We start from the raw sequence: 13,398 nt of genomic DNA, 5'->3' as shown, positions 1-13,398 counted from the left end.
TCTTACGCAGCCTCTGTTTCATCGTGGTTTAATGGTGGTATCATCTTTGCTTTGGACTTTGAAGTGAATGAACCATGTCAGGATGAACAAGCCGGTCTCTGCAGGCAGCCATCCATGAGGGGTCGCCATCCTGTGGGGGACCACCTGCAAGCATGTCCATGCATGACCTCCTTTCGGCTACTGGATCATGTCCTACATTTGAAGTGCCAAGGGCGAGTGACCAATGGAGGTCTCCACCAGCCTTGACTGCATCTCTTCTCGAAACCAAAGGTGATTTCTGCTTCCTACAGTTTCACCTTCAGGGCGTTCTTCTCACTCCCTCACCTGGTTGGTTGCTTGCTCCATGCAGATGTTGGACGTCCAGGCTACTGACTTGCTGTGGTTTCCCGGCCGGGCCATGTGCCGTATCTGGATCTCGCCTACTTGCTTGGTGGAAACCATGAAGCAATATTCTTATTGGGACCACAGTGGACCATGTTGAGGTAGAAACCCGCCACGTAAACCTGCTTCTGCAGATACGTGCAAGGCCCTCTCACCACGCTGCTGGCTGTGTGCTCTCCTTATTGTATACTGCCCACGTGCATCACGCTTTCTTCCTTTGATTCATAGTGTCAATTGAACTATGGCGGAGGCTTTACTGTCGTGATGGTCCACAATACAATGAAAGTAATTCATGTCACTTACTGACAACAAACCAAAAATAGGAAGCAGCGCCTAACTGGCTTTCGTTTTCTTCATTTATTTATTTATTGTTTGAATCCGTCTTGGTTGAATGCAACACTTCAAATGAGCCAATTTACATACGCGGTAGAAGCGGTTTCAAGCCGCGCATCGCTCTTCTCATGTGACACGAGCGTTTCTGTTGAGGAGGGGGAGACAAGAAAAGACATCAAACTACAGACCTCAACCCTTCAGTCAACTTCCCCGAACCAAGATGTCTCCAGTCAGTGGTGAGTTCACTCGTGACACTAACTTTTTCATGTTAGTTCAGTCAAGAGATGAATGATGGTAGACACATGACTGAGCTCAGTTTTGCAATAGAGGGATTTCAGTGTCTGACTTTATCAAGCCTTAGTCACTTTCTCAGTCAATATACACATTTGATTCTCAGCAGCTCTTTGACTGCAAAGGTTTCCGTTGTATTTTAGTGATTGTGAATCACTTTTTTTTATTGGTCTGCACGGTCAAGTGTCACCAGAATCAAACTCTTTTTGTCTGTTTGTCACGGTCAATAGCCCCATCAGGAGGGAAAGGAAAGTAGATTTGCACACACTTCTGCCTTTTAATTCAAACGTCTGTCTGACTCTTTCAGGTGTTCTGCACGCTTCCCTGACATGCCTCATTGTTTTCAAGGTGAGAGGGATCGTCTTTACTGTCAAGTTCTTTTGTGCAACTTGAATCTGACTTTACAACACGGGTGGGTGCAAAACCGCGTTAGAAAAACCACAGCAAGTTTACAACCCAGAGACGGAGAAAAAGGATGAGGATTCTTTGCAGACTGAAGAACCCAAAGACACTTTCCTTTCCAAAGTTACGCCAAATACCTTGTTGCTATTGAAGGATCTCTGGTCTTATGGAAGCATTATGGGCTGCAGCCTCACAGCAAGAAAGTTGGGGCTTCGACAGTAGCATGAGGCAACTCACAGGTTGCAGCTCCCTGTGCTTTTTTAAAAAAAATCTCATCTGGGTACTCCAATTTCCTCCCACAAGTAGGGCTCTAATTACACAAGTGGGACAGTAGTAGTTCATGTCTATGTGTGCAACATGCTGGCGACTCCTCTCTGCCAAGCTGCCAGTCACAGAAGAGCTCAGAGAAGCGGGTGAATGCATTCGTCCGGCTAAGTTCGCACTTACACAACAGCTGGTTAATCGTGTGACTAAGCTAGCGTGTAGCTCAGTAGCTGGACTATGAGCGGACTTTAGCTACGCGGCGGAAGTAAACAAACTCTGAATCCTCTAACGGTCTAACAATCTTCTATACAATGGGGAAGTCGTGTGTGTTATCTGATGCACTGTGTGCTCCTCGGTCTTAGCTGATGTCTCACGACGACGATGATCCGCCGATTTGTCTCCAACTTCCTCTACTCGGATTGCGTTTATTGCGTTAGTTCTCACAAGAAAATGAGAAGATGTGTGTTTTAAGAGATAACATAAGCTCTGTGCGAGGAGCTGTTAGCATAGTCGCTCACAGCAGTGAACAAAAGCGCGACTCTTTAGATGCTCCACATCCATCATTCTTGTGATGTATGGACAACACAATCTCCAGAATATTTAATTTTGTCCAGAAACTTGCGAGTTTAGTTCCTAAATCTGCTGAAGGAAGCGTGACGGTGACGGCGTTGAACCATCACTCGCTGATTCTCGACCTCCGAAGCGAAACTAGTTCATCAGTCAGCTACCTTCCTTGCTACCGGTCAGCTTCCATTACTCTTCCTCTGCGCTCAGGGGAACCAGGACTGAAGAGCTCACAGCGCCCCCTGGAACTGCTCATAGTTTGACTTCAAATGCACAACATGTAAACCGGGAGGCTTAATCGAAATGTTGCCTGAGTTGGGCATATAACTCCGAGCCGTGATGGGCGTTGCACATGACGGCACGTCACCCTCAGTTATGCTTTTGTTTTCCATGTCTTCAATTAGAATGAATAACCGTGAAGTTTTGTCAAGTTCCTCAGTACATGCAACAGAGCGGTCTTCTTCATTCAAACATATCCTTGTGTCCTGCTGTATGTTCTGTTCAGTTTAGCCATGAAATGCATGTCTGTTTGCAGCTCGCCATGTGTCAGGATGCTGAGCCTGTCACTCCGATGAATGACACCGACTACAGCTCCACCACCTTCGACTACAGCGACTTCTCAATGGTGTGCGAGAAGGAAGAGAACCGGCAGTTCCGTCGCTGGTTCATGCCCATCTTCTACCCGCTCATCTGCTTGGCGGGGCTCGCGGGAAACCTGCTGGTCGTCGTCACCTTTTACCGCTTCAGTCGCTTGAAGACCATGACGGACGTTTACCTGCTGAACCTGGCGATTGCAGACTGGCTCTTTGCCTTGACGCTGCCTTTCTGGGCTGCCAGCTTGATCGCTGAATGGGTGCTGGGTCTGTTCCTTTGCAAGGCCATGCACACCGTGTATAAAGTCACGTCCTACTGCAGCATGTTCCTGCTGTCTTTCATCAGCATGGACCGCTACTTCGCCATCTCCAAAGCCGTGTCAGCTCATCGCCGCCGCTCGCAGGCCGTGTTCCTCAGCAAAGTGTCCTCAGCTGTCGCCTGGCTGATGGCGATGATCTTCTCAATACCAGAGATGACCTACACCACCATCAACAACCACACGTGCACACCGTTCTCAAGCAGCAGCGACCCGCTTCGTATCGGCATCCAAACCAGCCAGGTTGTCGTGGCGTTCATGATCCCGCTGTTGGTCATGATTGTTTGTTACAGCAGCATCGTCCAAACCTTGTACCAGGCACGCAGCTTCGAGCGGAACAAGGCCATCAAAGTAATCCTCGCCGTGGTTGTTGTCTTTGTGGTCTGTCAGGTGCCCTATAATGTGGTCCTCTTCTGGTCCACGATGGTGGTCGTGACAGACGACGTCAAAGAATGCGGCAAAGAGAACAAGTTGCTGTATGCCAGTGACGTCACCCAGTGCTTGGCCTTCCTCAGGTGCTGCCTGAACCCCTTCCTTTACGTGTTCATCGGCGTCAAGTTTCGCCACGATCTTCTCAAACTTCTGAAGGAATTCGGGTGCCTGAGCCAAGAGAGGTTCTTCAAGTACACATGCGGCAGGAAGTGGAGCGCAGGTGCCAACGAGACTGACACCACCACCACATTTTCGCCGTAAACAAATCAAAACCACTGAGGCACAACATGCATGAATGCATTGCTAATGTCTGGTTTCTTTGAATGTCACTGTATATAACACAATTACGTCAGAATAAGTCTGTGAATCAATAAACTGAATTTTACCGAGACTTAATAATGCACTTTATTCTTCACAATTCCCCCAAATCATGCGACGATCTACAGTTTACTGAACACAAATACATGGAGATATGATATGATATGGAGAACCAAGTGCACTTATGATCCGCGTCAAGGAACAGAACCTGAAAATACAGACAAACAGGAACTAGAAAGTCATACAACAAGAACAAAAACACATGGGACGTTCAGCGCTCACTCGATAACAAGCATCACAAGGAGGTGAAGACGATCGCACAACCCAGAATCTGAAGGAGGTTCAACACTCCCGCGGCAGAAAAGAGTGAACAGAGGAAGACGGGAAACTCATGGCACTCAGAACTAGCAAGATCATGTCCAAAAGATCATGCAAGAAAGAGCAGCAATTCACATGAACAATATCATTTTTTTTCAGCAGGAAGAGTTTATTACCTCTCAAAGAGATTATCTCAGGCCGTAACCTGTATTTTATTCCTCATATTGCCACCTGTTCAATTAGATTTATTTCTTTTAGTGTGCTTATTTGTCATATTTCACTTTTTTATTTTTGCAAATACTACTACTGCTACTACTACTACTACTAATAATAATACTGTTTTGTGCACTTAATTGTAATATTTCACTTATTTAGTTATACAAATACTATGACTACTACTACTACTACTACTACCACTACTACTACTAATACTGTGTTTTGTGCACTTAATTGTAATATTTCACTTATTTTTACAAATACTACGACTACTACGACTACTACTACTACTACTACTACTAATAATAATAATAATAATAATAATAATATTGTGTTTTGTGTGCCTAATTGTAATATTTGACTTTTTTATTTTTACAAAATACTACTACTACAATTACTTCTACTACTACTACTACTACTAATAGTACTGTGTTTTGCGTGCTTAATTGTAATATTTCCCTTTTTCATTTTTACAAGTGCTACTACTACTACTACTAATAATAATAATAATAATAATAATAATATTGTGTTTTGTGTGCCTAATTGTAATATTTGACTTTTTTATTTTTACAAAATACTACTACTACAATTACTTCTACTACCACTACTACTACTAATAGTACTGTGTTTTGCGTGCTTAATTGTAATATTTCCCTTTTTCATTTTTACAAGTGCTACTACTACTACTACTACTACTACTGCTAAGAATAAAAATAATGATAATACTAATGATAGGAACAGATGAATGCATTCCCGGAGGAAAATATGAGGGCTACATACCAACTTTGTGACCAAACACTTCTTGGAAATGAAGTGGAGTGACACAGACCAGGTGTGATCGCGTCTCCGCGCCCATCCCTCCATCAGAGTGACATCACCATTCTAGCTCACTGGGATTGGTATTTCCCGCGGCAGGAGGGGGCTGGGAAAAGGGGTTGGGATTTAAAAGTAAAGGCGTGCAGCACACGTGAAGTCCAAGTCAGAACGTTGTCTGCATGAAGCTGAAGGAGCTTTGGAAAAGACCTGATCTCATCACCAGACGAACTCAATCAAGGTAGGACTCCTCCATTTCACTCGCATCAAGCGTCTGAATATTAGCTCATAAATATATATGCTGTTTTCTCTGGGGTTGATAATTTGATGTGACTTTTGAAGCTGTACTCCCAGATTGTCCAATCCTCTGTTTCGTTCCTGACACATAGAAACTTCGACTAGAATCATTTTTTCCTTGCTGCGGTGGGTGTTGCAGGAAAACACCAGGGTTGCCGCGGCGACTAGGGTCCACCTGGGTGACTCATGGAGCACCACGCCTGGTGTCTAACACCATGAGGGGGCACTAATCACCCCTCCACGCCTTATTCAAAGAGCTAGTCATGGTGGTATCATAAAAGTGACACATTTACTCACACTGATGTGAGATGTCTACCAGGAGGCAAATTCCATCCCATGAAGCCTCCAGCTACTGATACCTTCCCTGCCACTGCAGTGAACAAGCTCGACTGTGTCACTATTGTGTGTCGCTGAAAGTGAGACTCTGGGAAAAGGCTTGCTCTCCAAAAGCACAGACTGTAATTCCAGGGAGGACAGTACATCTGATCCCTTTCCATTGTGTGTCTGGTTGTCTCCAAAGGATTCCGAGCGGGAACGTGATGCCTGCAGCTGAAGTCATGTCACACACTGTACCCAATCACGTCCTGAGAGTGGGTCAAACGGTGTGCCTGAACACGGCTGTCGTCGAGGATGAGCGGAGCAACCGTGAGGATGTCGACCTCGACATCTCCCTGAACAATCTCAACAAACTCATCCTAGAAATGGATCCGACATTTGAACCGATCCACGTCAACAAGCGCCCCTCAGACAGCGACTCGCCTACAGGTACTGGCTCACCTGTTGAAGCAACACTGGGCATGTGTCGATGAGATACAGCTGAGGCCATAGTTGCAACCTCTCAAATGCAGCCTCATTAATATGGGTAGTGAGGGGAGATGAGGTTTCATGAAACAGTACGGCAGGGTTGATGAAACAGTGTCTTCGTTTTCCAGAAGCCACTAGATGGTTTAGAAGTGACGTGAGGGTTCATTGAATTCACGTCCGAACATTGTACCGCAGACACCATCTGGTGGCCTCTGAAAATCAGGACACTGTTTCATGAAACCTCATTGACTCGTGGGTTTTACGTGGCACGTTTTAGAAAGGAAAGACGTCCACTGCAAAGAAGCACTCCATAATATGAGGGTCACTTCAGAGAGAAGAGTTAGTTCTTTCACAGAAAACATGCCCTTCACACTCGTTCAGTGCTTTTTGTGGTATGAACTGAATCCCAATCCCACTTCTGATGCCATTTTTGAGAGATGAATTCAAGGTCTAATTTGGATTAGAGTCTAGCTCCTTCTACTTCCCCTTCCTAAACATTACTATCATTATCATTTTCCCAAAAAGCTGCTTTATTTTGCGATGGAAAAACTCCCTGTGGCAAACCCTTTGTCTTATTAGACTTCAAAAATTCATTCATTGTTTCAGACTCATAACAGACTGTGCTGCCACAACAAGTTCAAAGACGAACATGGATCACATACACTGTTGCATAACCAACAAAACATCACCTGGGGTTATGCAGAGATACTTGCCCTTGTTGCGTAATCATTTTTGTGAAATTGCTCCCCTTCAGCTGTTTAGGGATCACTGCCCAGACAGTGTGCCTCGCCCTGCTCTCCTCCACCCTCTGGAGTCTCGGTCAGCTTTAGGGAGCCACTTCCAAACTGTCCGTTAAAATTGTTTTCCAAGGCTCCACCTTGTTCCGCAAACACCGCTGAGAACTGGGACGATTAATCCTTTTGTTCCAGTTCAACACACACTAGCGTCAGGTAACGGCGTGTTTTGCTGCAACGACGAGAAGCCAAACATTCAAATGGCAGAACAAGTTAAGACTCATTGAGGGTGTTTGGTATCATCGGCTTGAAACATGTAGCAAAGGGAGGACTGAGCTCTTTCTCGCCTGCAGATGAATTTGATCATCGGTCTGGAGTCCAGCTGGTCCCCAGAGGGTGCTCTCCAGGCCCCACAGTGATCACGTCACCCTGTATCCCCATCCCGACTCCCAGCTGCAGCCCTCATGGAAGCGTGGTGTTTTCTGGGTCCCCGTCGTCCACACTCCCGCCGCTTCCGTGCGGGTCTTCACCCCGTCGACGCGCCTCCTCCAGGAACGAGGTCAGCTACTCGCAGGGGTGTCTGCTGCCCTCTCACTCCAACAGAAACAGCGTCGCCTCCCTCCTCTCCATGTCCACATGCTCGGATACCAGCTATATCCTTGGCAGGTACTTTGACTCCCGCGGTCCTGATGAGTCCCCAGTTTTACCCTTGAGAATAATTTTCTCTTCCTACTCCTGCTCAGCACCCTGTCTTTGGCCAGCGAAGATGCTGACTCGCCAGAATCACTCATCGCCTGCATGTCTGGAGCCTTCAGTGACGGGTCCAGGCAGAGATACTCTGGGCTCAGCCCAGACAAACCCTCACTGACCAGGCAGGAGCATTTAAAGGAACCCACCAGCGCTCAGAGCAGTCCAGCATCCCTCGCTGGCTCACTCACGGATATTCCTGTGCTGCTGGTCAATGGAGCTCCTCAGCTGGACCTGCATATCGAACCGGAGCAACCACAGACAAGTCCTCGCAGTGAGTCTCAAGTGCAGCAGTTCTGACATCAGCAGCTAAACGTCCTGTGTTTTACCCATCAGGTTACAAATGTCAATTCAGCGGCAGCCAGCCGTCGATGAAGTTCGTCATGGACTCCTCAAAGTACTGGTTCCGTCCCAATATCAGCCGTGCAGAAGGTAAAAGGGATTCTTGGGAACAAATCTGAGCTCCCTCTAACCACACTTAGGATACATTATGGCACAACCATGCAACATCCAATTCTTATCATTGGCAAGAACAAAAGAACAAAACAAAACACCATGTGACCTTTTTCCTTCAGAAGCATGGCTGGATAAAGTCCTTGAGTGAAGGGGAAACAGAGATTTGAAACCTTCTCTGCAGTACTCTAACTGTAACATTTCTTTAGACAGTGATGGGCTGAGGAGGTTTCATGAAACAGTGCCCTGATTTTCGGAGGCCACCAGATGGCGCTGTCTGCTGTAAAATGTTTGAACAACTAATTCAATGAAACCTCACATCATTTCTAAACCAAGAGCTCCATCTAGTGACCACTGGAAATTAGAACACTGTTTCATCAACCCTACTGTTTCATGACACCTCATCTGCCCATCACTGGCTTTAGAACAGTGTTTACTATGGAATATTGATCCAGTTCACCAGAATGTTTTAAAGACAACGGTTTGGGTTTGGTTCTGAGGTTCACAGCAAGTTGTTCCAAAATGAAAAAAAAAAAAGTATGTAACTATGTTTGGATTTTTGCTGTTTCAGCTGAGGCCCTGGTGAAGGACAAAGAAGCAGGAACCTTCGTGGTGAGAGACAGCACTTCCTACAGGGGCAGTTTCGGGTTGGCCATGAAAGTGGAACAGATCCCAACGGATTCCTCTGTGACTGCCTACCCAGGTAAATCACAACAGCTTGAGGACTGTTCAGTTTGAGCCATAAAGACTGAGTTTGATCTGAGGTCATCCATATCCGTCGTGAGACCAGAGAGGCAGTCCAGGTTTCCGACCGCAGTTCAAACAAGAGCAGAAAGAAAATGTGGTTTCGGCTGCAGTCAAATCCAAAAACATTTACATCACATAGATCCGCTTTGAGGACATCGTCCATATTTACACTATTGCGAATTCGGCTCTGATCTCAGCCAGTGGTCGTAATTGATAACACTTCCAACATCCACTCCAACAGGGGAGAGCAGCTCTGACCTCGTACGCCACTTTCTGATTGAGTCATCGGCGAAAGGAGTGCGCATCAAAGGCTCTTCCAGAGAACCGTATTTCGGTGAGTGAAATCCTGTTGAGTCACCATGGTGTCTGGACTCTGGAGGTGGTCGGTTGTGGCCGACTGAACACGGATAAAGCTCCCTCTTTAACACCGCACTGGTCTTCACCGAGTCATGTGTGAGACTCGGGTTTCTATCAGTGAACTAAGGTTGAGTGAGCAGGAAACCCAACACCATTCACATTCAGAAAAAATGTTATTGAAGAGTGATAAAAAACGTTTTTACAAATGCTTTAAAAGATGTTGGGAGAAAATACATCTGTACTTCACTTGCAATATTATTTTTTAAATGAAGGTACATGTTCACACTCTTCTTTTTTTGTCTTGATTTCCAACCTTTGATTTCTTGACAGGAAGTCTCTCAGCCCTGGTTTACCAGCACAGCATCTCCGCTTTTGCTCTGCCCTGCAAGCTGCTGCTGCAGTCCCATGGTAGGTGTGTGAGTGTGCAGGTGCGTGCGTGTGCTGGTAGAGAATGAAACTTGTACTCTCCTACACAGACGAAACCACAGGAGGAGAAAGTTCAAACCACAGTGCAGCAGAAAACACAGCGACAGGTGAGACAAGAGCAAAGAATCCGATCTTGAAGAATTTGGAAATCTTACTTTGAACTGAACAAGATTTTTCTATGTTTCATATTTTATTTCATTTTCCTGCCGCACGCTCATGTTTGAAATAGCTGTTTGTCTCGGGCGGTCGAACCTCACATGTCTTTCCTCCGTGTCCGTGTTTGTGGTGCAGCCTCTAACTTCATCTATCTGAACGCCGTCCCCACCGAGATGCTGACCGGACCGTGTGCGGTGGAGAAGGCCGTGACCTCCACGCTCCAGATGCAGTCGGGCTCTTTCACGCCGACGATCGTCAACATGAAGGTTTCGGTGAAAGGTGTTACTTTGACGGATATCAACAGGAAGTAAGAACGAGCGCACATCCTGTCAACCCGTGCACGTGTGTGTCTTTAACATTTGAAATGATCCGCATCTGAAGCAGTCGACCTGAGGACAGTGAACATGATCAAACCTCTGAAACCTGGGCGACAAAAAGAAGAGAGCTGGAGGTTCGCGCTCAAGCTAGCAATTATAAACGTATTATAGTCATGACTTTTCAGTGGTAAAGGAGCAATGACCAATGTCAGCATCAGTTGTGAAAAATGAGACAAAAGGAAAAATGACATTTTTCACAAGGTTGAATTGTGTGGCAATGAAGGCCACAGACAGGGGACGCTATTGACATCTGTTCTCATAAATTCCCCTTGATCTCTGGAGCCCTACGGCATGTCACTGCCACAAGGCTGGTCGAAGAATTTCTTGCGTTCTTCATTGCTAATTATAAATATAACTTTTGGATATTTAGGATTTTATTTCCTTCATTTGTCCTCTTTTTAAATTCAAATTCTTTTAGATTACATTAGGTTAGATCAACTGTTCTTCTCTCCATGTTTTAATGAGTAATACTCAGATTATTACTATTTCTTGTACCTCAACAATAAATACATCAAATTCACTGAAATAATTGTATGTCCTAATAGTTTAGTTAGAACCCATAGTTCTGCCAAGATATCCCTCCAATATTTGTGATTTATACTTTGCATATTTTAGCATAACGTATTACAGAAATGAAAGAATATACAATTAAACGACAGGTTTTCAGCACATAACTCCTCACTTTCTCCTATTTTGTTATGTTTCGGAAATAAAATGCAAGTCAAATTCGAGGTGAACAGTAATGTTGGAGGCAGCAGGTCCCCTCAGTGTGTTTGTGTGAGTCAGACGTTGGCCACACTGATGTTCTTCTCTTCCTCCCGCAGGCTCTTCTTCAGGCGCCACTATCCTGCTCACCTGCTCAGCCACGGCGGTGAAGATCCGGGCAAACGACTGTGAGTTATCACATGTTGCGGGTCAAAGCGCCACCTATTGGCAGCAGACAGCATGCCGTTTTTTTCTCTCACAACGGTTGAACTACTGAATATATTTATTGAAAATAAATAAATAAATAAATAAAAATGTGAAACATGTACGTACATACGTACGTAAGTTGCTGCAAACAATAAACTGTATGATAATACTCATTTTTATTCTTACAGGTGGAGAAAAGGGACAAACTTTGATTCTAGGTGAGATAATGGACATATTGACTTCTGCATTATGAAGTTGTTTAAAATAGCTGTATTGCATTAAAAGATTTGGAAAGACAAAAAAACACTTCAGTGGCTCAATCAGAACTACTGTCTCTGACTCACACTTCACCACAGCTTTCTTTCCCCTCTAGCTGCCACTCTTGTTTCCATCCGTTTTTCACCTTTTTATCAATTATTCTGCTGCTGTAGGTTGTTTGGGTTCGTGGCGAAAGGCGTGGAGGCCAACATGGAGAACGTCTGTCACGTCTTCGCTGAGTACGACCCGCTGCAGCCGCTCGACTCCGTCGTCAAACACTTCAAGAAGCTGTAGTGAACTTGTTGATTCAGAGGCGAATGTGTAATCTACGACACGTGAGGCTCGTGTGCAAGACTGAAAACTCACTGTAAAAATTGTTCATTGAAAGCTTGAAAATGTTTTTTTTTCCTTCCTTTGTAATTTTTATGACTATTCTGCCATGCACTTAAGTTGTCTGCCGTTGTGTCATGAATGCACTATGATGAAAAAATGATGCTGATGTAAAATTGCGCTGATATATACATGATTAACAATCAAATGTAGCGTATTCCAAAAAGCTTCTGTTATGAAAGATATGATATTGTAATAATGCAATGTGTTAAAATGTATTTATTTGAAAATGATGTATGTTTCTGTACTTTTATTACTGTATCAAAGTTTAATAAAAATGATGTTTAAACCGTGAGCTAAATCCATTCATGGATGTATGAGGCTTCATGAAACAGTGTCTTGATTTTCTGTGTCCACTAGATGGCACTATCTGCTGTAAAACCTTTGAATTTCAGCAACCATTTGGATGAAACATAGTTAGTTTGCAACTGACTTTACCTCAGAAATGGTCTGGTATCTTTATTATCTTTAGTAACACGTGAAACTTTTTTCCTCCTCGCTGTCCTCGTGCAGACAGCTGCAGGATCATGCGCTGCACTGCACTCATCCACAACACCAGTCTCCCTCAGCTCTTGGCTGCACAATTCGGCGTTCAAGGAGTTTGAGCCGAACGCACTTTGTCTGGGTGTAACGGCCCCAACTGAGCTCTGTTTTACGAAGACTGACCGCCTGATGGTGCCTTTCACTCTGCCAAAACAATTACAGTGGTACTTCGGTTCTCGACCACAATCCGTTCCAGACAGCCGTTTGAGAAACGAATTGTTCGAAATCTGAATCAATTTTTTCCATTAGAATGAATGGAAAAAGAACTAATGCATTCCAAGCCTTAAAATAGTCTTTTGTAGGAGTGAATGTAGAGTGTCTGCTGCAGGTGGCTGTTCCTCTATGTGTGTGGCCGCTGCATGTGGGAGGGGTTGCCGAGTGAGTGAGGTCTCTCCAGAAGTGAAGAGGTGCCCGGTGCGTGTCCAGCTCTGAATGTGCGCTTCTGTGCAGTTTGGCTGTGACAAAGTCATAAACCAAGTCACGCTCTGTCCCAGACTGGCCTCATCCCTGTCCCAGCTCCAGCCCACAACAGGACATCAAACCCTGGAGTGAGCGCTCCAGCACCTCCCCTGTGACACTCTACCACGGTCCAGTGTGGAGACAGGAAAGGTTTTACACCTCAATATGAAGAAAAAAAAGTCAGTAAATGTAGCTAATGGGACACGTCTGCATACAGAGGCTGCGTTATACACAATAACAAAGCGCGTTGTGGGTCAGCTGATCGTTCCGCGCACATTATGTTTTTTCCTGGCTTTTTTTGGGGGAGTTCGAGTTCTGGATTTTTGTTCGAAATCCGAAGCAAAAAAATCTCAAAATTTTTATTCGAATTCCGGGACGCTCGAAAACCGAGGTACCACTGCATGTCGACTATATAATATACCTTGATACTTCTGTTGCGTCCGACCAGTATGCAACATATATGATTTAAACATATTATACAAGGACAATCAAACAG

At 45.0% G+C, this 13,398-nt stretch overlaps 2 protein-coding genes across 2 annotated transcripts; both read left to right on the top strand.

Moving 5' to 3' along the window:
* Positions 1 to 742: 742 nt before the first annotated feature.
* LOC128754448 (C-C chemokine receptor type 7-like) lies at positions 743 to 3,933 on the top strand. Its single transcript, XM_053857074.1, has 3 exons — positions 743 to 950; positions 1,313 to 1,353; positions 2,771 to 3,933. Exons 1-3 carry the CDS (start codon positions 935 to 937, stop codon positions 3,836 to 3,838), a joined length of 1,125 nt encoding a protein of 374 aa, XP_053713049.1. The 5' UTR covers positions 743 to 934; the 3' UTR covers positions 3,839 to 3,933.
* A 1,483-nt stretch (positions 3,934 to 5,416) lies between these two features.
* On the top strand, positions 5,417 to 12,189 carry LOC128754368 (tensin-4-like). The gene is made up of 13 exons (XM_053856940.1): positions 5,417 to 5,483; positions 6,060 to 6,304; positions 7,431 to 7,743; positions 7,821 to 8,098; positions 8,161 to 8,256; positions 8,849 to 8,980; positions 9,266 to 9,358; positions 9,712 to 9,789; positions 9,858 to 9,914; positions 10,099 to 10,270; positions 11,165 to 11,233; positions 11,441 to 11,470; positions 11,684 to 12,189. Exons 1-13 carry the CDS (start codon positions 5,425 to 5,427, stop codon positions 11,802 to 11,804), a joined length of 1,743 nt encoding a protein of 580 aa, XP_053712915.1. The 5' UTR covers positions 5,417 to 5,424; the 3' UTR covers positions 11,805 to 12,189.
* The last annotated feature ends 1,209 nt before the right edge of the window (positions 12,190 to 13,398 follow it).

The sequence above is a fragment of the Synchiropus splendidus genome, chromosome 2 (assembly GCF_027744825.2).
Source record: "Synchiropus splendidus isolate RoL2022-P1 chromosome 2, RoL_Sspl_1.0, whole genome shotgun sequence".
NCBI classification, from domain to species: domain Eukaryota; kingdom Metazoa; phylum Chordata; class Actinopteri; order Syngnathiformes; family Callionymidae; genus Synchiropus; species Synchiropus splendidus.
The sequence above is the reverse complement of the archived record's forward strand: the minus strand, read 5'-3'. Positions and strand labels throughout refer to the sequence as shown.